Source organism: Aegilops tauschii, chromosome 1, assembly GCF_002575655.3.
Source record: "Aegilops tauschii subsp. strangulata cultivar AL8/78 chromosome 1, Aet v6.0, whole genome shotgun sequence".
Taxonomy (NCBI): Eukaryota; Viridiplantae; Streptophyta; class Magnoliopsida; order Poales; family Poaceae; genus Aegilops; species Aegilops tauschii.
Window position 1 is genome coordinate 479297351 of NC_053035.3, and position 25574 is coordinate 479322924.

General features: G+C 43.3%; 1 protein-coding gene across 1 annotated transcript; it reads left to right on the forward strand.

Annotated features, from left to right (window-relative positions):
- Nucleotides 1–18651: 18651 nt before the first annotated feature.
- Nucleotides 18652–22675, forward strand: LOC109782564 (uncharacterized). Its single transcript, XM_020341186.3, has 8 exons — nt 18652–18760; nt 18888–18970; nt 20936–21008; nt 21090–21347; nt 21462–21621; nt 21757–21892; nt 22002–22093; nt 22188–22675. Exons 3-8 carry the CDS (start codon nt 20959–20961, stop codon nt 22191–22193), a joined length of 702 nt encoding a protein of 233 aa, XP_020196775.3. The 5' UTR covers nt 18652–18760; nt 18888–18970; nt 20936–20958; the 3' UTR covers nt 22194–22675.
- Nucleotides 22676–25574: the final 2899 nt, after the last annotated feature.

A 25574-nucleotide genomic window follows, 5' to 3' on the forward strand; every position in this document is an offset into this window, starting at 1 on the left:
AACATCACCTACATGTCAATGTCATTTGCATTCATGACAAAAGTGTTGGAAAGTGCCCATCCGATTTTTAGCTCTTATCATACCACCATGAACAGTAAAATCTAAAAAAAAATCAAAAAATTCAAAAATAAATTTGGTGGCAAAGAATGACAAATGTTTTAAGTGCTGGCCAAGTTTTATCAGGGAATGACATTTGTGGAAGTCGTGGCAAACAAGTAATCTATTTTGGAGTGTTGATTGTTTTTTTGCCACGACTTCCATGAATGTCATTCCGTGATAAAACTTCGCGAGCACTTAAAAAATTTGTCATTCTTTGCCACCAAATTTACTTTGAATTTTTTGATTTTTTTAGATTTTACTATTCATGGTGGTATGATAAGAGCTAAAACCCAGATGGGCACTTTCCAACACTTTTGTCATGAATGCAAATGACATTGACATGTAGGTGATGTTTTCCCAAACATTTTGGTATCTTATTTGCATTTTTCCGATTTAGTATGAATTAATTATGAAGTTTTCAAAGTGACTGTCAAACGGTCAAAGGGCAAAAGCACAAGACGACCAAAGTGGGTTGGACAGAACCGTTGGCTTTTGAAAATTAGGGGCAATCCTGTCGAGTGGGACACAACAAGGGGCATAAAACCAATTATCCCTTTGCAAAATTGCCATAGTTTCCTTCCTATCCGTCAGATAGAAATCAGACGGCCTATATTGCAGGATGGCAGGCACACCATCATCACCAACTCGTCTATACTGTGTTAAAAACAACTCTATTTTTATAATTATATATATATATTCCCCTTGATTTTTCTTATGTATAAAGTTGTGATATAAAAGATTTGTATATTTCTTTACAGAGGGAGTATCTCTCTGTCAAAAATATTTTTTTGTGTAACTAGTTACTCCTGTCTTTCTACTTCCTTTCACTTATATGTGGGGCATCCGCCAACGGGGCCCACGTGCCATATGCACAAATTAGAGTGCACAACTGCACGGTAGACACACCCCGGTCGTAGCGCCGCAGTAATGCCCAATGAGCCGTCAAATCACAACCCCCCCTTCCAGCTTTAGCAGTAAGCTAGACGGACAAAGTGGCAATATTTCACTGGCCCTGAATCCCCTTGTCCCTCGTCTGCTTGTTCAGAGAAAACCCCCTCTCGGTGATTGCATAGGGTTTTCTCATGGAGAACCAGGTACGAATTCTTCATCCATCCCCGATAAATCCAAGTCCCTTGGTCGCGGGTAATCCAAGGATGGCAGCCGCCGCCGTTGATGCATTTTTCTTCCTACTGAATCTAGTGTGTTTCATTTTCAGTGCCCAAAGTGCGAGGACCCTACAGGTTTCTGCGCCCTCGGCGAGACGCCACACTTGTTCCTTCTCATCCTAACACAGGATTTTAAAATGCGCACAGTATGTTCCTAGAATCCTCTTTTCTATCCGGGAGGGTTGGTTTTTTTTTGAACATGTTGTCGGCTAGTTTGGAAATTTGGATTGCTATATTTGGATAAAAGGTACTACCAGTACGATGGTCAACACTGACGTGAAGGAGGAAGTTATTTCTAGATTTGGATACGAAATACATTGTGTTCTCATATTATTTTTCCTGCAGTGCATTATTTGGTCTGCCAGAACACGTGTACTCAAGATGCTCGGCCTTGCCATAACTGAATAAACCAGTTTAATGGTCACAGTGAAGACAAGCCATGATATAAGTTCCGAGTTGAGTTCATGAACCAAGAAGATCGCTGCTTTTTTTATGGCCGAACTTGGATGAACTTTCTCAAGTGTTACAGACTGAAAGTTGGCGCACGAATGTTGATGGAAATAGCAGAACCTGGTCTCATCTTCACTGCGATCTTCCACCCCGATGTCGTTCCAATTGTTCATCCATGTTAGTTTTGTATCTGGTTCTTGCTTGTTGCCTCGATTACTTCTTAATCCACCTATTATGTCTAACTAATCACAATTTAACTTTAGAAGTAGCAACAAATCTCTCATGAAGATGCTACTTCTAACTAATATTTTCTTATAATTTGTGGCACGTATAGGTTTTTTCAGAGTTAAGCAGGCTGCTCGTTTGTTATTCTGTAACAACTCGGCTGTTACTGATGGCACTGAAGTTGACTGCGACGACATCCACAAGTTCCTACACTTTATTGATCGTCTTGAGGTCCTTGTGGGGCGTTTCAATGGTGGAAGGCCACGTGGGATATGTGTGCCACTGCTGCACTCGTTGAACAGGTCCAACTGTGTCGAGAAACTTAAGGTATGAGCTGATTTCTGTTATATATGTTGTTCATAAACTATTGCTTATACACAGTTTTACAGTTGTGATCTTCTTGAAGCAGAACCTGCCCGGTTCTATTGTTCCTATACAGATGCCTGACCATGGTCGGGTCAGACTTGCGCTTGGTCACAACATGATGTTTATGTCGACCTACTCCATTCCCCTTGGAGGTGAAAACATACTTATTCATGGGTGGTCTCAAATAATGAAGGCCCGTCCATCTTGGAGAATAGGACAGAAGATTATGTTCCTGCTTTTCCATGGCTCTAAAGTGAATATCCTGTTTATTGACCACATTGCGAGATGAAGCCGCTTTCAGAAGGTTGTGGATGCGTGGGGTGGCGCCTGGGCCATGTCCTGGGGCTTGGCGGCCTCACCCTGGGTTAACTATAGGCAAAGTAGCACTGTTCGAGGCGTGCTTTGTATGGTTGAACCTGTATAAGTACTCATACTGCTTTCAGGTATGGTTGTTAAGTGCCCCTGCTGGTTTCAGTTAAGGTTGTTAAGTACTCCTGCTGCTTTTATAGTCTGTCGTGTTTCTTCAGTCATGTCTTCCTCCAGCCGCCAAAACCAAACCAGCGCTGACGGGGCCGCCTGCTTCTGCCTCCCACGACTGGCTGCCCCTCAGCGCACGCATCACCGCCCCACCGTCACCTAAATCCGCCCCACCGTCTCCTAAATCGTTAACGCCGACTTCCGAGGCCTCGCCATCATCCTCCGCGTGCTTTGGTGCGCTCGCCGCGGCGCCGCCCTCTCGCGTTGTCAACATGGTCAACAAACAACAGGAATCGACAGAAGTACATGGAGAGGATGACAGTACGGGCCCACCATGTCAGCGTATGGAAAAATAAAATGCTTCCTCCTAGTGTTTTCCTGACATCTGGGACCCACGACATTGTGAGCGTATATAGTCAATAGACAAGAGAACAGCACAAGATCGGTTGACACATGTGACGTAGCTGCTCGAGCAGTATTTTTTTGTTATTGTTGAGATGGAGTAGGGTTTGAACTCGGCTGTGGCCCGTCTAGCCCAGGCTTATATTTTATGTTCACCATGTGACCAGCCCAGCTATTTTTCTTTGTGAAAATGAGCCCAGTTTATTTTTTCTGAAGAATACCCAATCCAGGCCTATTTATTTTTCTACGCCCTGATGGGCTGCAACTCTTTCAAGATGCCTGCAAATCTTGAAAGTAATATGAAATTGGTTGTAAATATAAAAAAAGATGACAGATTGGCAATTACTTTATAATTTCTGAATTTTTTCACATTTTTAGATTCCTAATTCACTGGGCATTAACCTAATTTAAATATATCTTTAAAGTACTTTAAATCTAGCTCGACAATTCGGTATTAAAAATAGTTTGGAACCCACAGAAATATGCGAAATTCGCCCTGGCCAACCAAAAAAAACGGATTGCAATAAATTGCATAAGAAGTCGCAATGAGCTTATGGGCCTATTAAGCTGAAGCGTATGCAAGATTTTTTTAGTTATTATATACGTCAAAAAATGATTCTAGCAGACGTAACCGTTGGATGTCAATCGAACGGCCGTCGTGTTTCTTCAATCTCTCATCTTCTTGCTCCAGCCGCCCAATCCAGCGCCGGCGGGACCGCCTGCTCCCGCCTCCCGTGCAGGCCTCACCGCCCCCTACTACTCCCACCGCTGGCCAGGGCATCCCTCTACTCACCCACACCCCCTGTTATTCTGCGGCGACGGCAGCCTCACACCGCAGCCGAACCAGTGAACCCTCGTACTCCTCTCCGCGTGGGCATCCACTGCCGTGTCTTCCCCGACTCCGCGTCGTCCCCTTCCTAGGCCTCATCGTCGTCCACCGCCCTGGTGCTCTCGGCGCGGCGTGGTCAACGTGGTCAAGGAACGACTTCCATCGGAAGAGTACTGTCGTGGAGAGGCTAACAGCTGGGTCCACGGCAGCCGCAAGGAAGTGCCTCCTTATTACGCGGAAAATAATTATTCCTCCACCTGACAGCAGGGACCCACCGGACGGGCCATCGTATTCGGCGAAAAAAAACGTTTCCCCCCTGAGTGCTGGGACCCACCAGACGGGCCACCGTATTTCGCGAAAAAAACGTTCCCCCCGCTGTCAGCTCGGATCCACCGGAAGTGCCTCCTTATTATGCAAAAAAAATGAATACTCCCCCTGCTGGTTGGGACCCACCTTGGTGGGAGGCTGACTTGTGGGCCTACCAAGTTGACGGGGACGGAGTGCTTTGTCAACTTAGTCAATATGAACGATTCTAGCTCCAGTGACCGTACGATGTCCATCCAACGGCCGTAGTGCTTCTTCAACCTCTGGTCTTCCTGCTCCAGCCGCCCAAAGCAGCGCCGGTCGTGCTGCATGCTCCTGCCTCCCGTGGCTGGCTGTGTTGCCGCGGAGGCCTCACCGCCCCCTACTATCCCCACCGCTGGCCAGGCCATCCCTCTACTCACCCACACCCGTTGTTATTCTGCGGCGACGGCAGCCTCACACCCCAGCGAACCAGTGAACCCTCGTACCCCTCTACGCGTGGGCATCCACTGCCGCGTCTTCCCCGGCTCCGCGTCGTCCCCTTCCTAGGCCTCGCCGTCGTCCACCGCTCTAGTGCTCTCGGCGCGGCGTGGTCAACGTGGTCAAGGAACGGCTTCCATCGGACGTGGACTGTACGTGGAGAGGTTGACAGCTGGGCCCATGGCCGCAGCAAGGAAATGCCTCCTTATTACGCGCAAAATAATTATTCCTCCACCTGACAGCGGGGACCCACCGGACGGGCCACCGTATTTCGCGAAAAAAACGTTTCCCCCAGACTGCTGGGACCCACCAGCTACATCTTCGCACGCAAGGAAGTGCGTCCGGGCGAGAAAAAAAACGATTCGCCCCCTGACTGCTCGGACCCACCAGCTACATCTTCGCACGCAAGGAAGTGCCTGACAGTCGGGACCCACCTGGTCGAAGCGTACGTAGCGTTGTCATTCTGGTCGCGAACGTGTACATACATACTGGTCGATGTAGAGGTGCGCACGTGTCATAGCAGAGGCGCGCACGTAGCATGTACACGTACGTACAGCGGCCAGGTTCCAAGAAAGTAAATACGGCCACGTACGTACATACGGGCGGGGTCTCGAACGCCTACTCGCGCGTACGTACGGCCAGGGCTCGTGTACATGGCTGGGTCGAAACGGAGAAATGATACGTCTCCAACGTATCTATAATTTTTGATTGCTCCATGCTATATTATATACTGTTTTGGAAATTATTGGGCTTTATTATTCACTTTTATATTATGTTTGGGACTAACCTATTAACCGGAGGCCCAGCCCAGAATTATTGTTTTTTGCCTATTTCAGAGTTTCGCAGAAAAGAAATATCAAACGGAGTCCAAACGGAATGAAACCTTCGGGAACGTGATTTTTAGGAAGATTATGATCTAGGAGACTTAGACCCTATGTCAAGAAACAAAAGCGGAGGCCACGAGGTAGGGGGGCGCGCCTACCCCCCAGGGCGCGCCCTCCACCCTCGTGGGCCCCCTGTTGCTCCACCGACGTACTCCTTCCTCCCATATATACCTACGTACCCCCAAACGATCAGAAACGGAGCCAAAAACCTAATTCCACCGCCGCAACCTTCTGTACCCACGAGATCCCATCTTGAGGCCTGTTCCGGAGCTCCGCCGGAGGGGGCATCCATCACGGAGGGCTTCTACATCATCATCATAGCCTCTCCGATGAAGTGTGAGTAGTTTACCTCAGACCTTCGGGTCCATAGTTCGTAGCTAGATGGCTTCTTCTCTCTTTTTGGATCTCAATACAATGTTCTCCCCCTCTCTCGTGGAGATCTATTCGATGTAATCTTCTTTTGCGGTGTGTTTGTTGAGACCGAAGAATTGTGGGTTTATGATCAAGTTTATCTATGAACAATATTTGAATCTTCTCTGAATTCTTTTATGTATGATTGGTTATCTTTGCAAGTCTCTTCGAATTATCAGTTTGGTCTGGCCTACTAGATTGATCTTTCTTGCAATGGGAGAAGTGCTTAGCTTTGGGTTCAATCTTGCGGTGTCCTTTCCAAGTGACAGTAGGGGCAGCAAGGCACGTATTGTATTGTTGCCATCGAGGATAACAAGATGGGTTTTTTATCATATTGCATGAATTTATCCCTCTACATCATGTCATCTTGCTTAAGGCGTTACTCTGTTTTCATGAACTTAATACTCTAGATGCATGCTGGATAGCGGTCGATGAGTGGAGTAATAGTAGTAGATGCAGGCAGGAGTCGGTCTACTTGTCTCGGACGTGATGCCTATATACATGATCATACCTAGATATTCTCATAACTATGCTCAATTTTGTCAATTGCTCAACAGTAATTCGTTCACCCACCGTAAAATACTTATGCTCTTGAGAGAAGCCACTAGTGAAACCTATGGCCCCCGGGTCTATCTTCATCATATTAATCTTCCAACACTTAGTTATTTCCTTTGCTTTTATTTTACTTTGCATCTTTATCACAAAAATACCAAAAATATTATCCTATCATATCTATCAGATCTCACTCTCGTAAGTGACTGTGAAGGGATTGACAACCCCTTATCGCGTTGGTTGCGAGGATTTATTTGTTTTGTGTAGGTGCGAGGGACTCGCGCGTAGCCTCCTACTGGATTGATACCTTGGTTCTCAAAAACTGAGGGAAATACTTACGCTACTTTGCTGCATCACCCTTTCCTATTCAAGGGAAAACCAACGCAGTGCTCAAGAGGTAGCAACACTCTCCCCTCTCGTCGCTATGCATCACCATGATCTTGCGTGTGCGTTGGAAAATTTTGAAATTACTACGTTCCCCAACAATAAGGCCCATAACTTCTCCCGGGGGCTTCTGGTAACCTCCCGGTACTCCAGAAAATACCCGAACTTCTCCGGAACCATTCCGATGTCCGAATATAGCCTTCCAATATATCAATCTTTATGTATCGACCATATCGAGACTCCTCGTCATGTCCGTGATCTCATCCGGGACTCTGAACAAACTTCGGTTCATCAAAATCACATAACTCATAATACAAATCATCATCGAACGTTAAGCGTGCGGACCCTACGGGTTCGAGAACTATGTAGACATGTCCGAGACACATCTTCGTTCAATAACCAATAGCGGAACCTGGATGCTCATATTGGCTCCTACATATTCTACGAAGATCTTTATCGGTCAAACCGCATAACAACATACGTTTGTTCCCTTTGTCATCGGTATGTTACTTGCCTGAGATTCGATCGTCGGTATCATCATACCTAGTTCAATCTCGTTACCGGCAAGTCTCTTTACTTGTTCCGTAATACTTCACCCCGCAACTAACTCATTAGTCACATTGTTTGCAAGGCTTATAGTGATGAGCATTACCGAGAGGGCCCAGAGATACCTCTCCGAAACACGTAGCCTCCTACTGGATTGATACCTTGGTTCTCAAAAACTGAGGAAAATACTTACGCTACTTTGCTGCATCACCCTTTCCTCTTCAAGGGAAAACCAACGCAGTGCTCAAGAGGTAGCAAGAAGGCTTTCTGGTGCCGTTGCCGGGGAGGTCTACGCAAAAGTCAACATACCAAGTACCCATCACAATCCCTTATCTCCCGCATTACATTATTTGCCATTTGCCTCTGGTTTTCCTCTCCCCCACTTCACCCTTGCCATTTTATTCACCCTCTTTTTCGTTCGCCTTCTTCCCGTATGTATCTTTGTTTGTGTTTGCTTGTGCCTTCTATATGCTTGCATCTTCGCTTGCTGAAAATCTATTGATATGGATCCACTTAAAGTGTTCTACTTGGATCATCTTCGATCCTTATGCGCTCGTGCTAAAACCCCAACTAGCCTAGTTGATGGGAAATCTTTAGATGAGCATGCTCATTTTGTGCGTCATCGTTTGTCTGAAAAAGGGAAGCTCTTATGGTATCATATAAATAGTTTGCTATGCTATGCTTGGAATCTTTGTGAAATGTGTGATTTTACTTGTTGCTCTAAGAACCCTGAAAAACACCTTCCCTACCTATGTGAGTTCAATGATAATGAAATCGTATCTTCTTATGGAAAGGGTGTTTATAGCTACTATGATATCGAACAAATTGAAGAATTTGTCATTTTTAAGGGTGCTCATGAAGTTGCTTCTTTGATTGAAAAGTATGATTTTACTCTCAACAAATCTGAAAATTCCGTCATACTTAATTATTGCAATGAAAACCTTGCTCATAATGTCTATGTACAAGAATTTATTGAAAGAATGACTGGTTCTTTGGAAGAAAATAATGATATGCATGAATCTATAGATAATGATGATTCCAATGATTTGGCTGAAATATCCCTTGATGAACATGATGCTTGCTATTCTTGTGGCCATGATGCCAATATTTATGAAGACGAATTTGTTATAGTTCCTTATGTTAAAAATGAGATTGTTGCTATTGCACCCATGCTTGATAGTTCCCTCGATGAAAAGCATGATTTCAATGATTTTACTATAAACTCTCTTGATGTCATTTGTGCTAATAATATGCAAAACCCTAAGCTTGGGGATGCTAGTTTTGTTATGTCTACTACTTGTTGCAATGATCATGATTGGGGTGATTTTTCTTATGATCTTGAAAATTTATTTAATCCCCATGATGAATATGAGATTGATAATATTGTTTGAAATAATATTGAAAGTGGGTTTGGAAGAGTGTCAACTTTAGATCCCACATATTTGTAGAATATTCAATCTTATCAAATTTTTGATAAAAGTGGGTTTGAAGAGGTCATGACTTTAGTTAATGTTAATCCCACTATTTTGGAAGAGTGTCAACTTTGCATGCATGTGGATCGTGTTGAAAATATTTTATGTGATAGACATTTTGTTGAATTTGCTTATGATCCCACATGTAATTATTATGAGAGAGGAAAATATGGTTGTAGAAATTTTCATGTTACAAAATTACCTCTCGTTATGTTGAGATCGCTATTGTTTCTCTCTTCTTCCTTGCATATGCTAGGATTTGCTTGCCTTTTTAATTTGTTTGCCTATAAGATGCCTATGCATAGGAAGTATGTTAGACTTAGATGTGTTTGTCACGTGTTTTATGATGCTCTCTTTGTGCTTCAATTCTTCTCTTTCTTGTGAGCATCATTGAAATCTCAATGCCTAGCTAGGGGCGTTAAACGATGGCGCTTGTTGGGAGGAAACCCAATTTTATTTTTAGTTTTTTGCTTTTTGCTTCTGTTTAGGAATAAATATTTGTTCTAGTCTCTGGTTAGATGTGTTTTTATGTTTTAATTAGTGTTTGTGCCAAGTTAAACCTATAGGATCTTCTTGGATGATAGTTATTTGATCTTGCAGAAATTTCCAGAAACTTTCTGTTCACGAAAACAATTGTTAAAACTCACCAGAACGTGATAAAATAGTGATTCCAATTGCTGCTGATCAATAAACAAATTTTTTAGGTCTTCCTATTTTGGATGATTTTTTGTAGTTCCAGAAGTTTGCGTTAGTTACAGATTCCTACAGACTGTTCTGTTTTTGACAGATTCTGTTTTTCATGTGTTGTTTGCTTATTTTGATGAATCTATGGCTAGTAAATTGTTTATAAACCATATAGAAGTTGGAATAAAGTAGGTTTAACACCAATATAAATAAAGAATGAGTTCATTACAGTACCTTGAAGTGGTCTTTTGTTTTCTTTCGCTAACGGAGCTCACAAGATTTTCTGTTAAGTTTTGTGTTGTGAAGTTTTCAAGTATTGGGTGAAAGATTTGATGGATTATGGAACAAGGAGTGGCAAGAGCCTAAGCTTGGGGATGCCCATGGCACCCCCAAGATAATCTATGGACACCATAAAGCCAAAGCTTGGGGATGCCCCGGAAGGCATCCCCTCTTTCGTCTACTTCCATCGGTAACTTTACTTGGAGCTATATTTTTATTCACCACATGATATGTGTTTTGCTTGGAGTGTCTTGTATGATTTGAGTCTTTGCATTTTAGTTTACCACAATCATCCTTGCTGTACACACCTTGAGAGAGCCATACATGATTTGGAATTTGTTAGAATACTCTATGTGCTTCGCTTATATCTTTTGAGTTATATAGTTTTGCTCTAGTACTTCACTTATATCTTTTAGAGCACGGTGGTAGATTTGTTTTATAGAAAATATTGATCTCTCATGCTTCACTTAGATTATTTTGAGAGTCTTAAATAGCATGGTAATTTGCTTAAATAATCCTAATATGCTTGGTATTCAAGATTAGTAAAAACTTTCTTATGAGTGTGATGAATACTATGAAAAGTTTGATGCTTGATAATTGTTTTGAGATATAAAGATGGTGATATTAGAGTCATGCTAGTTGAGTAGTTGTGAATTTGAGAAATACTTGTGTTAAAGTTTGTGATTCCCGTAGCATGCACGTATGGTGAACCGTTATGTGATGAAGTCGGAGCATGATTTATTTATTGATTGTCTTCCTTATGAGTGGCGGTCGGGGACGAGCGATGGTCTTTTCCTACCAATCTATCCCCCTCGGAGCATGCGCGTAATACTTTGATTTGATAACTTGTAGATTTTTGCAATAAGTATATGAGTTCTTCATGACTAATGTTGAGTCCATGGATCATATGCACTTTTTTCCTTCCACTATTGCTAGCCTCTCTAATACCGCGCACTTTTCGCCGGTATCATACACCCACCATAAACCTTCCTCAAAACAGCCACCATACCTACCTATCATGGCATTTCCATAGCCATTCCGAGATATATTTCCATGCAACTTTCCACCGTTCCATTTATTATGACACGCTCCATCATTGTTATATTGCTTAGCATGATCATGTAGTTGACATCGTATTTGTGGCAAAGCCACCATTCACAATTCTTTCATACATGTCGCTCTTGATTCATTGCATATCCCGGTACACCGCCCGAGGCATTCATATAGAGTCATATTTTGTTCTAAGTATCGAGTTGTAATTGTTGAGTTGTAAGAAAATAAAGTGTGATGATCTTCATTTTTAGAGCATTGTCCCAAGTGAGGAAAAGGATGATGGAGACCATGATTCCCCCACAAGTCGGGATGAGACTCCGGACGAAAAAAAAAGAGAAAAAAAGAGGCCATAAAAAAGAAAAGGCCCAAATAAAAAAAATGAGAGAAAAAGAGAGAAGGGACAATGTTACTATCCTTTTACCACACTTGTGCTTCAAAGTAGCACCATGATCTTTATGATAGAGAGTCTCTCATTTTGTCACTTTCATATACTAGTGGGAATTTTTCATTATAGAACTTGGCTTGTATATTCCAATGATGGGCTTCCTCAAAATGCCCTAGGTCTTCGTGAGCAAGCGAGTTGGATGCACACCCACTTAGTTTCTTGTGTTGAGCTTTCATATACTTATAGCTCTAGTGCATCCGTTGCATGGCAATCCCTACTCACTCACATTGATATCTATTGATGGGCATCTCCACAGCCCGTTGATATGCCTAGTTGATGTGAGACTATCTTCTCCCTTTTTGTCTTCTCCACAACCACCATTCTATTCCATATATAGTGCTATGTCCATGGCTCGTGCTCATGTATTGCGTGAAAATTGAAAAAGTTTGAGAACGTCAAAGGTATGAAACAATTGCTTGGCTTGTCATCGGGGTTGTGCATGATTTAAATACTTTGTGTGGTGAAGACAGAGCATAGCCAGACTATATGATTTTCTAGGGATAACTTACTTTGACCATGTTATTTTAAGAAGACATGATTGCTTTGTTAGTATGCTTGAAGTATTATTATTTTTATGTCAATATTAAACTTTTGTCTTGAATCTTTCGGATCTGAATATTCATACCAAAATTAAGAAGAATTACATTGAAATTATGCAAAGTAGCACTCCGCATCAAAAATTCTGTTTTTATCATTTACCTACTCGAGGACGAGCAGGAATTAAGCTTGGGGATGCTTCATACGTCTCCAACGTATCTATAATTTTTGATTGCTCCATGCTATATTATCTACTGTTTTGGCCATTATTGGGCTTTATTATTCACCTTTATATTATTTTTGGGACTAACCTATTAACTAGAGGCCCAGCCCTGAATTGCTATTTTTTGCCTATTTCAGAGTTTTGCAGAAAAGGAATATCAAACGGAGTCCAAACGGAATGAAACCTTCGGGAACGTGATTTTTCGGAAGCATATGATCCAGGAGACTTGGACCATACGTCAAGAAACAAAAGAGGAGGCCACGAGGTAGGGTGGCGCGCCCTCCACCCTCGTAGGCCCCCTGTTGCTCCACCGACGTACTCCTTCCTCCTATATATACCTACGTACCCCCAAATGATCAGATACGGAGCCAAAAACCTAATTCCACCGCCGCAACCTTCTGTACCCACGAGATCCCATCTTGAGGCCTGTTCCGGAGCTCCGCCGGAGGGGGCATCCATCACGGAGGGCTTCTACATCATCATCATAGCCTCTCCGATGAAGTGTGAGTAGTTTACCTCAGACCTTCGGGTCCATAGTTCGTAGCTAGATGGCTTCTTCTCTCTTTTTGGATCTCAATACAATGTTCTCCCCCTCTCTCGTGGAGATCTATTCGATGTAATCTTCTTTTGCGGTGTGTTTGTTGAGACCGAAGAATTGTGGGTTTATGATCAAGTTTATCTATGAACAATATTTGAATCTTCTCTGAATTCTTTTATGTATGATTGGTTATCTTTGCAAGTCTCTTCGAATTATCAGTTTGGTCTGGCCTACTAGATTGATCTTTCTTGCAATGGGAGAAGTGCTTAGCTTTGGGTTCAATCTTGCGGTGTCCTTTCCAAGTGACAGTAGGGGCAGCAAGGCACGTATTGTATTGTTGCCATCGAGGATAACAAGATGGGTTTTTTATCATATTGCATGAATTTATCCCTCTACATCATGTCATCTTGCTTAAGGCGTTACTCTGTTTTCATGAACTTAATACTCTAGATGCATGCTGGATAGCGGTCGATGAGTAGAGTAATAGTAGTAGATGCAGGCAGGAGTCGGTCTACTTGTCTCGGACGTGATGCCTATATACATGATCATACCTAGATATTCTCATAACTATGCTCAATTCTGTCAATTGCTCAACAGTAATTCGTTCACCCACCGTAAAATACTTATGCTCTTGAGAGAAGCCACTAGTGAAACCTATGGTCCCCGGGTCTATCTTCATCATATTAATCTTCCAACACTTAGTTATTTCCTTTGCTTTTTTACTTTGCTTTTATTTTACTTTGCATCTTTATCACAAAAATACCAAAAATATTATCCTATCATATCTATCAGATCTCACTCTCGTAAGTGACCGTGAAGGGATTGACAACCCCTTATCGCGTTGGTTGCGAGGATTTATTTGTTTTGTGTAGGTGCGAGGGACTCGCGCGTAGCCTCCTACTGGATTGATACCTTGGTTCTCAAAAACTGAGGGAAATACTTACGCTACTTTGCTGCATCACCCTTTCCTATTCAAGGGAAAACCAACGCAGTGCTCAAGAGGTAGCAACACTCTCCCCTCTCGTCGCTATGCATCACCATGATCTTGTGTGTGCGTTGGAAAATTTTGAAATTACTACGTTCCCCAACAATAAGGCCCATAACTTCTCCCGGGGGGTTCTGGTAACCTCCCGGTACTCCAGAAAATACCCGAACTTCTCCGGAACCATTCCGATGTCCGAATATAGCCTTCCAATATATCAATCTTTATGTATCGACCATTTCGAGACTCCTCGTCAAGTCCGTGATCTCATCCGGGACTCCGAACAAACTTCGGTTCATCAAATCACATAACTCATAATACAAATCATCATCGAACGTTAAGCGTGCGGACCCTATGGGTTCGAGAACTATGTAGACATGACCGAGACACATCTCCGTTCAATAACCAATAGCGGAACCTGGATGCTCATATTGGCTCCTACATATTCTACGAAGATCTTTATCGGTCAAACCGCATAACAACATCCGTTGTTCCCTTTGTCATCGGTATGTTACTTGCCTGATATTCGATCGTCGGTATCATCATACCTAGTTCAATCTCGTTACCGGCAAGTCTCTTTACTTGTTCTATAATACTTCACCCCACAACTAACTCATTAGTCACATTGCTTGCAAGGCTTATAGTGATGAGCATTACCGAGAGGGCCCAGAGATACCTCTCCGAAACACGGAGTGACAAATCCTAATCTCGATCTATGCCAACCCAACAAATACCTTCAGAGACACTTGTAGAGCATCTTTATAATCACCCATTTATGTTGTGACGTTTGATACACACAAAGTGTTTCTCCGGTATTCGGGAGTTGCATAATCTCATAGTCTGAGGAACATGTATAAGTCATGAAGAAAGCAGTAGCAATGAAACTATAACGATCATAATGCTAAGCTAACGAATGGGTCTTGTCCATCACATCATTCTCCTAATGATGTGATCCCATTCATCAAATGACAACACATGTCTATGGTTAGGAAACATAACCATCTTTGATACACGAGCTAGTCAAGTAGAGGCATATTAGGGACACTTATGTTTTGTCTATGTATTCACACATGTACTAAGTTTCCGGTTAATACAATTATAGCATGAATAATAAAATTTTATCATGAAATGAGGAAATAAATAATAACTTTATTATTGCCTCTAGGGCATATTTCCTTCAATTTACACCTTCGGGCATAATTCCTTATATAAATAATTGCTGAACCGCCTTAGCAATGTCCTGCTTAATTAAACCCCAATTCCTCTGAAAGAATCTTGCAGGATCCGGACCTGGTGCTTTTAGTGGACCTATCTGAAAAATAGCGTCACTAATCTCTTCCTCAGAGAACGGTTTACACAATTCCTCATTCATATCATCATTGACGACGGGTTTCACCAAGGGAATAATACGAGAGGGATCAACATTAGTATCACAAGAATAAAGATGCTGAAAGAAGGAATTTGTAATACCAATGATTTCATCCACATTCTCAGTAATAGACCCATCATTTCTTTTAATAGCGGAAATATTATTTTTCTTCACCCTCCAAGAAGCCTTTCTCTGAAAGAACTTCGTGTTACGGTCCCCCAAAATCATTTTCTCAATGCAAGACCTTTGCTTCCACATGACTTCTTCCTTTAACAGAAGTTCATCCATCTCGAGGAGAATTTTCCTTCTCTCCATCACGGCTGCACTATCACTTCTTTTAAACAGAAGATTTAATCTTTTACGAGCAGCCTCCATCTTTTTTGGGACATAACCAGTATGCTCCTAACTCCAATAGTGCAGGTCTTTCATTAATTTATTGAGATTAGTCACCACATCCTTTAAATTCCTAACTTGCGAACTATTGCTCCAAAACGCCCTAACCTGTTCATCCAAAGCCATACTCTCCCTCTCCCAAAAAGCTTCATATCTCAAATGCTTGTTAATAACGACATTAGGCTGACTACACATCAAATGAATAAACAAAGGATAATGGTCTGACCTGGAGGAAATAACATGTTGGACCTTGCACTTTGGGAACATAGCAGTCCATTGGGGGCATGCCACCGCCCGATCAAGGCGCACTTTCACATTTCGGAGGCCATCCTGCTTATTATCATACATCCAAGGCGCTCCATGAAAACCCAAATCGAATAAATTGCAATCCGAAAGAAGCTCCCGGAAATTTGCCATGAGCTTAGGAGATCTTTTAGTACGAGAAAAATGCGCATACTGCCACATAGCTTCATTAAAATCGCCGACCATAAACCAGGGACCAGAACCCAGAAGTTTAATTCGTCTCAAAAGCTCCCACATGACATACCTTTGGGTCGCCTTTGGTTCTCCATAAACACAAGTGCATCTCCATCTTGATCCATCACTCTTACATATGTACAGATCAATAAAATGGTCCCCAAATTTGTTTAACTCCACAGAGAAGCTATCATCCCAGAAAATCTTTAAACCACCACCTTTGCCTTTACCCGAAACAGAAAATACATTTTTCATACCCAAACGGTACCGCAAACTTTCAACATAATCTTTATTTTGCCTAGTCTCAGAAAGAAAAATGATGTTGGGTAGGTAAGATTTATTAATACAAACTAATTCTTGAACTGTACGAGGCCGACCCAGCCCTCTACAGTTCCAACTGATCATTTTCATAGCTCCCGACGGGCGTCATCACACGCGCCCGTCAGTTGACCAACAGCCCCCGGGTCGGTAGCATCCTTAACAGAGCCCTCATCATCTTTTCCCATCCCCACAGACTCTCTCCTTCTACCCTGAGCCACCTCCTCTCCACCATCTACCTCTTTTGTTACATGCACCATATTCCCATCTATGCCTACCCGGGTCTCCACCCTCTCCCCACACACTTTTTTACAAGCAGGTGGCACTACATTGACTCCCTTGGATTCTACACTCTCGGAGCTAGTACATTTAAAACCGACCACAAGGTCCTCGCCATCAGACATGCGTCTCTTGTTGCCCGCCAAGCTTATGAGAATATCAGCAAAAGCCGCCTTGCCACTGGAAAGATCGCTACCACTATTCGGGGGTGTAGGGACCCCAAACTGGACATGCGTCGTGCAAGCTGCCTGCACGACATCACGTTCCTCTTGCTCCTCCCTATGCAGTCTTCTCCACCATGCCACGTTCGTCGAGCCACCAGGGGTAGCCAGACTAAGGCCGCCACCCCCATCAGCCTTGTCCACCTTGACGTACGCTCCAGCAGCATCTTGAGGCATCACGCCGAACGGAGGGAGTAAGAAGTACATAGGGAATCACATCGACGTTAATCCTTGTACCTACCAGCTACCACCTCTGTTTTTAAATCTAAGACGTTTTTGCAGTTTACTCATAACAGAGGGTGTAGTATTTATTTCTGAAAGAATTCTACCTACGAACTACTCCACCCTAGCCAACCTCCACCGAACGACCATCGTCGATTCAGCTTCATGCCCTCACTGCGAGATATGATATTTGATATGAGATTGCTCACCACCCTCGCCGGGTGGTTGACGCCCCTTACGATTCTACGGGGATGTTTAATTCCCACATAGCACTTCTTTGTCCCCTAGTTGCTCAGGTTTAGCTGAATCTCGGCATTGTGGATCCATCCTGCACGGACATCATCATGACGTCTGCTCACCCCTAGCCTCAACCCCAACATCTGACCATGGGTGGATCTCATCATTCTACGGAATATATAGGACTCAACAAACACCATGGTTTTCAACTCCGACATTTTTTAATCTCGAATCACTATTTGGAATTTTGTGCATGGTTTCTCCCTATGGACCACACAGTTAAAAACCTTAGCAAAAAGGGGATATTGCCAAGTTTTGCCCGTTATTCCTATCCTCCCGCCTTGATGCTCTCATGTAATGGATACTATTGTGTTTGATTGGAGTAATATATTTAGGTGGGGAACCTCTTCCACCATGTCCGTTAAAAAAATTATCATTTTTCATTCCCGACTTCTCTAGCTGAACCGACGACGAGGCTGGCACGGGTGGGGATCACTCTTCCTTTCATGGTGTTGCAACTTTGAATGGTGAGTCATGACCGAAACGCTCCAAAATGTAAACCACAATGGGGATAATATGACTAGAAAAGAAAGACATGCTTGGCTAGTGGCGGCGGACATCGCCTACTTGGCAGAGTGATAATTGCAACCCTCTCCTCCATCTCACTCTAAACATCGGTGTCCGCTGGAAGTTGACGCTAAACGGTCTAGTCGTCTAACAACTCGGATGCTCTTAGACAGGAGATGAAGATCTATGAGTTCGGCAGAAAGTGTTTTTTGCCATTGAGTTCTATTACCTAATAGAATTGTATTACCAGAGAGAGTTTCTTTTTGTGGAGAGGGCTAAGGCTATATATTGGAGTACTGGGCGATGGTGAGGTCGGGGCTCGGGGTGGAGTAGCTCACCGGAATTTCACCACTAGCTAAGATGAATCAATTCAATCAACTCCAAGTCACTACAATATCAATCAATTCAATCATCAACTCCTAGTCACCCGAATTATTTTGAGCCACAGTATCAATCAGTTCAATCAACTCCTAGTCACCAGTAGCTAAAACTTTGGATTTAATTCACTCTAATTCAATCAATCACAGAAATTCTAAGTAATTTTTAATTCACTCTAATTTAATAATTCAAATTTAAAAATTTGACAAAAACTTTGGATTTGGATTTATTTTTTTGAGAGAGTTTTTTAGGGCAATTTTTTGAGAGATAAGGAAGAGCCAGTCTTGGGCTGGGCCTCGTTCCACCAAGGCTGGCCCAGTAGCTTGCTGTGGGAATCCGAGCCCAGCCCAACCCACAAGGCTCCTCCTTTCGTTTCGTTCGGCTTATAGCCGAGGCGGAGTCGCGGAGGAGGCGGTGTTGCTTCGCTTCGCTTCGCGGGAGGGAAAGTCGGCCAACCTTCCCGCTGCCGGCGTCGGCGTCGGCGTCGCCGTCGGTCGCGTCTCCGCCCGCAGGTGAGCCGCTGGCATCCTCTCGCCCCTCCCCTCCCCCTCCGCCTCCCCCGCCTAGGGTTTGGTGCTTCCCCAACCGTTCCGTTCCGTTGGCTGACGAGCATTTCCCCCGTTCCGTTGTTCGTCGCAGCCGCAGGCGCCGCCGCCTCGCTCTTCCTCTCCGACGACGCGGAATCCGCCGCTCCTCCCGCTTCCGCACGTCCGCAGGTGCAGGTGAGAAGCGCGCGCCCCCACCTCCCTCCCCCTCTCCGACCCCCGCAGCAGCGCAGTCCCCTGCCTGCTGCTAGTCATCAAGTTAATCGGCGGGACGGGGCCACGCGTTTCCGGTTGGGCACCGCACGCTCCGCGGCGGACGTTCGCAGCTGGGGTCGGGATTTTGGCCGGGAAGGTTGTGCGGTGAACTGCTCCTGGCCGGGAATGTTTCTGCGAACTGCTCTTGGCCGACAGATCGTTTCTGCAAATTTTGGCCGGGATTCGGGATCGGGATTTTGGCCGGGATTCGCGTCCCGGGCTCCCGGATGTTCCGTTCTTAGTCATTAGGTAGTATCATATTACTTGAGCTCTGAAGTTATTGCTGTGATTCGTGAATCATGCTAATGATGCTTGCTAGTGTTCCGAGCAGTTGGAAGCAGATATTGCAGCTGATTGCTTAGTGCTATGGTGATCTATTAACCGAGTGACATGCAATTTTACTCGACTTGTTCTTATTGCGTTGCTGAGCCCAATTTCTGTCTGCCTTGCATTCGGATGCGTTTGTATTTCAATCTTCTGCTGATGTTGAGAATCATTTGCTAGTTTACTTGCGTTCTAAGTTACTGGTATGATTCATGAATGCTTGCTAAGGGTGCCACCTACTGTATTGTTTGTTAGGTATTCTGAGCAAAAAATCCTTCTGATTTTGTTAGTTTCTGAGCAATATTGGTTGCTGAACCCATTATATATCTGTCAACCTTGGCTGAGTCTTATGTACTGGGTGTTTTCTAGGATACAGATGTTTTCACAAAGTTAATTAGCTCTGATTCTCCAGGCAAGCATTCATCTTCTTTTGATTGACATTCGTCTTGCATTGCGTCGAATGCAGCGTACAACCTACGGTGTAAAATGCTGGTCTATTTCATACGCCAACCGTGTAGGTGGATGCATGTATTTTCTGCCTAGACAAGATTGCACGCGTGTGTTCTCCGGAATTAGTTCTAGTTCATTGTTGAGTATAGTCTGTAAATTCTATGGGCATGGTGCATTTGGATGCATAATTAATGAACTATTCATTTTGTTAAAATTTCTTGGTTCCTGCTCTAAACCATATGTATTGCACCTGCTGATGTTGAGATCCATCTGCTATAATATATACTCCCTCCGTTCCTAAATATAAGTCTTTTTAGACATTTCAAATGGACTACAATATACGGATGCATGTAGACATATTTTAGAGCGTAGATTCACTCATTTTGCTCCGTATGTAGTCACTTGTTGGAATCTCTAGAAAGACTTATATTTGGGAACGGAGGGAGTAGTTTACTTGGGTTCTTAGTTATTTGTGTAATTCATGAATGATTGTTAATGGTGCCGCCAACTCTTTTGTTTGTTACCGTATTCTCAGCAAAAAAATCCTACCAACTGTTTTGTTTGTTAGCGCATTCTCAGAAAAAAATCCTTCTGATTTTCTTTGTTACTGAGCAAAATTGGTTGCCGAACCCATTATATTTATCTCTCCCCTTGCAGAGTGTCAATATTCAGTTGCTTCCACAAAGGTAATTAGTCAAGTACTAGTTGGTTCATCTGCTATAATGTATAGTTTACTTGAGTTCTTAGTTGCTGGCGTGGTTCGTGAATGCTTGCTGGCTGTACATTTAACTCTGAACTCTGACGCTTGGAAACTTTGTTCTGTAATGCGGATTGAAAAATCTTTGATATCTGCGGCTATGCATATTGCTTTGGATTGCAGTAAGTTTGAGCATGTTGAGATCTCTGATATCTAGTTGGATGCATGAGTTTTTCCAATTGAATTGTACGTACTAGTTTAGATTTTTTTTAGCACAATCCCACTGTTGGTTTATCTGAACTGAATGCCTTCTTCAGAAATTGTCTAGCTGAGCATAAGTTTTCTGAGCAAGTTTGATCGTGCATCCCACAACATGCATCCTGTCTCATACTGTGCATCTCATATTCTCATTGCAGCTACCACCTCATCAGTGGCCGTGATGTCGCAATTGCAGAAGTGCGCGTGCGCCAACCGCAACTGCTTCCATGAGTACGTGCACAACCTCACACAGTTGGAATGCCATGAACATGATTCATCCAACCAGCTTGCTAATTTCTTTGTTATGTACAGCGATTGCGCTTGTTTCACAAGGGAAGGGCTCTGCTCCGAGTACTGCGAGTGCCGTGGCGACTGCAAGAACATCTGGAAACACGAGGAGGAAGTCACAAAGGAATTCGCTGAATACACCAAGAGGAAAGCTGATGAAGCTGCTGCCCAAGCTGCCGCTGCCCAAGCGGCCGCTCAACCTCAACCTAAGCCATTGCCAGCACTAGAACCAGGGTCTGCGCGAGAGCCGTGCCACTGTGCCTCGTGCAAGTGCCAAAACCAGTATGCAGAGTTGAATTATGTCAACCAGATGCATCCATCAAGTAGCTAGTTAATTGATATACTAATTGTCCAGTGCTGCAATTTTACTGTTGCTTGTTGATTTGCTGCCTGCAGCTACTGCAGATGTGTCAGGGCTAACTTGCCTTGTTTGGACCGCTGCGACTGCAAGGACTGCGGTAACACCAAGACCCATGAGGAGAAGCTCCAGGATCTAGGGATCAAGGTTGAGGATCTTGCTTCAGGTTCGACCGTGATGACTCGTGGGAAGGCGCAGGTTTCTTCTTCTTCTTCTTCTTCTTCTTCTTCTTCTTCTTCTTCTTTAGAGGAGAGCACACTACATTCATGAATGCCGTTCTGCTCTGACCTCTGCCAAGTGCCTAGTACCTGAAATGTGACACGCTTATTTCAGGCTGTCAAGGAGTCTGCCGTTGGGTGTAAATGCCAATCCGAATGCGCCAGTCGCTGCGGTTGCGTGAGGCGTAACATCAAGTGCACCTCCAAATGCAAGTGCCAAGTGTGCGGCAATGACGACGGGAGCAGATTTCGTGAGCACACCCCTTTCTCTTCTCTTTATTTATGCGTCTCTTCCCTGAGTGATCAATCACACTCACTCGTGTAGTTTTCTCTCTTGTTCTGCGTTTATGTACACAACAGCCAATAAGTCCAAGGCTGGAGCAGGGGGTCAAGGGAGTACTCGCAGCAGCAGCAGCGCCGTCGAGTCGACAGGCAAACGGCCAAAACGCGTTGTAAGTTTGCTCCTCTGCTTGTGCATAGAAATCTATGTATGTCTGTTCATCAGTGATAAGCAACTAATCCTGGTAATCTGCTCCATTTGTGCAGGGATGACAGTAGACTTGAGACATACCAGAGCATGATGCAAGTCACCTTACATACTTACCATCCTCAAGTTACTCCTGTTCAGATATCTCCCACTGTAAAGCACAGCCAGGTTCCTGTAGATTCCTTGTAATGGTTGGTTACTCGAAGCAAGCACGGCGAAAACTCCATGATCTGCGAGGTCGTTAGCCTCATAACGTGGTCTTGATCAGACGGATAGATACTTGAGAACATACATATACATACTCATGTAGGAATATTTGCCGTCATCAGTCGGCGTCCATACATACCGCGTGCCTGGAAAGGGTTGGTTCAGCTACTTCTTATGCATACAGTACATAGTTCCTGCAAATGATTTTTCTCTTATATACTTTAGGAATGTTCCGATGGTGTTTGAAACCCAATGTAGTATGGATCTGATGTGCATAAACAAAGATGCCTGGTGGCGTTATGATCTGCATTGCGTTACATAATCTGATGATATGCTCTCACTCATGTTTGCATCATCACATTCTTAATTCTATGGCTGTATCTTGCACTCTTCTTTATTGATGGTTCTGCTCTGGAAAATGGGGGTGGGTTAGAAGAACAATGATGGTGATTCATCTGTGACGCCGGACAAATCGCATGCAAGCTGTACTCTGAAGGAGGCAAAACAAATTGTTGATGTCAAATTGATCGATGCCGGGATTCTTTTATACTCCCTCTGTAAACGCTCTTATATTAGTTTACAGAGGGAGTACTAGTTTTCTGCAGTAGAGTTGGTTAGCTTGCCCTATACGCATGCACCATTTGGTTCAGTAAGCATCAGTTTTTTGTCCACTGAGAAACTTGAGGGTACACGGAATTTTCATCTAGTCACTTTCACCGTGTTGGTTCGATTCGTGTTCGGTACTTTGATAATTTGATATGTGGGTGGACTGGTGCTTAGGTGTTGTTCTTACTTGAACAAACCTCCTACTTATGGTTAACCCTCCCGCAAGCATCCGCAACTACGAGAAAAGTATTAAGAATAAATTCTAATCATAGCATTACACTTTTGGATCCAATCGGTCCCTTACGGAATAGCGCATAAACTGGGGTTTAAGCTTCTGTCACTCTCACAACCCATCATCTAATTGCTACTCCACAATGCATCCCCTTAGGCCCAAATACGGTGAAGTGTCATGTAGTCGACGTTCACATGACTCCACTAAGGGAATCACAACATACATATTATCAAAATATCGAACACATATCAAATTCACATGATTTCTCCCGTGACCTCAAGAACAAAAGTAACTACTCGCAAATGATAATCATGCTCAAGATCAGAGGGGTATTAAATAGCATATTGGATCTGAACATATAATCTTCCACCAAATAAACCATATAGTAATCAACTACAAGATGCAATCAACACTACTAATCACCCACAAGCACCAATCTATAGTTCCGGTAACAAGATTGAACACAAGAGATGAACTAGGGTTTGAGATGAGATGGTGCTGATGAAGATGTTGATGGAGATAGCCCTCCCCAAGATGGGAGAATTGTTGGTGATGATGAGGATGATGATTTCCCCCTCCGGGAGGGAAGTTCCCCTAGCGGAATCGCTCTGCCGGAGGGCAAAAGTGCTCCTGCCCAAGTTCCGCCTCGAGACGGCGGCGCTCCATCCCAAAAGTCCTCTCCTTATTTTTTCTAGGTCAAAATGACTTATATAACAGAAGATGGGCACCGGAGGTGGGCCTGGGTGAGCACAACCCACGAGGGCGCGCCTGGGCTCCCTGGCACGCCCAGGTGGGTTGTGCCCACCTGGTGGCCCACTTCGGTACTTATTTGCTCCAATATTCATCATATATTCCATGAAAATTCTCCGTGGAGTTTCAGCCTGTTTGGAGTTGTGCAGAATAGGTAGCCTGGCGTAGCTTTTCCAGGTCCAGATTTCCAGCTGCCGGAATTCTCCTCTTTGTGTGTACCTTGCAAATTATGAGAGAAAAGGCATTAGGATTACTCCAAAAAGCATTATTATGCATAAAAACATCATAAATAGCAGTAAGAAAACATGATGAAAAATGGACGTATCAACTCCCCCAAGCTTAGACCTCGCTTGTCCTCAAGCGAAAACCAAAATCGAAAAACATGTCCACATGCTTAGAGAGAGAAAGAGGTGTCGATAAAAAAACAAAATACGGACGTAGAAGCATCATGTTGATTATTATAACAGCAACAAATTTAAACATAAGACTCTTATCATAGAACTTTTATCATAGACTTCTCATGAACAAGTGACAATTCATCACACTATCGAAGTATAAAGCAAAAACACTATTAGAAACCAACAAACTATGCTCTCAGTCAACTTTGCAACTACAATTCATCATCTTTTCAAGAAGGGTCACGTATCGGAGCCTTTAGGCAAGCCCACATACTCAACCATCATATAGTCTTTTATGATTGCTAACACTCATCGCGTACACATGAGCAAAACGTTTCAACCGGACAGACAGAAAGATAGGGGCTTATAGTTTCGCCTCCCAACGTATTCACCTCAAGGGTGATGTCAACAATAATAACTCATGCTATCTATATTCAACTGGAAATATGTGCCTAGATTTTCCTCACCACATGATGCTTGCCAAAGGAGAAAAATAAAAAGGAATAGAGATAAAACTTCTGACTCTTTGCATAAAAGTAAATACATAAAAGTAAAAGATAGGCTCTTCGCAGAGGGAAGCAGAACTTGACATGCGCTTATTTGTTTGTATGCTCAACCTCTTTGTGCAAAAGAACGTCACATTGTATTGCCCCTTGTGATAGCAACCTTTATTATGCAGTCTGTCGCTTTTATTCTTCACCATCACAAGTTCGTACAACGCTCAATTTTCACTCACTCTAAATGATCTCACACTTTTAGAAGCAATTTTTATTGCATTATTGCACCGATGACAACTTACTTGAGGAATCTTGTTCAATCCCTAGGTAGGTATGGTGGACTCTTGAAAATAAGATTTGTGTTTTTAGATGCACAAGTAGTATCTCTACTTAGTGCGGAATTTTTGGCTAGCAAAGATAGGGGGCAAGCACCACATGTTAAAGGATCCATGACAATATGACTTCTATGTGAATAGAAACAAACATAAATTATTAGGTTGTCTTCCTTGTCCAACGTCAACAATTTTGGCATATAATATTTTGATGAGGGCTCACAATCACAAAAGATTTATAGGATAGTATATTTATATGTGAATCTTCTCTTCCCTTATTAATTCTTTCATGAATTGCATCATTGACTAATGCTATGTTTGTCAACTTCTAATAAAATTTCCTACTTATACTTTTCCTTATGTGGTGTCATCACCTACCATAAGATTAGCATATGGTCTTTTCATTTATTTCCTTTCTTTTATT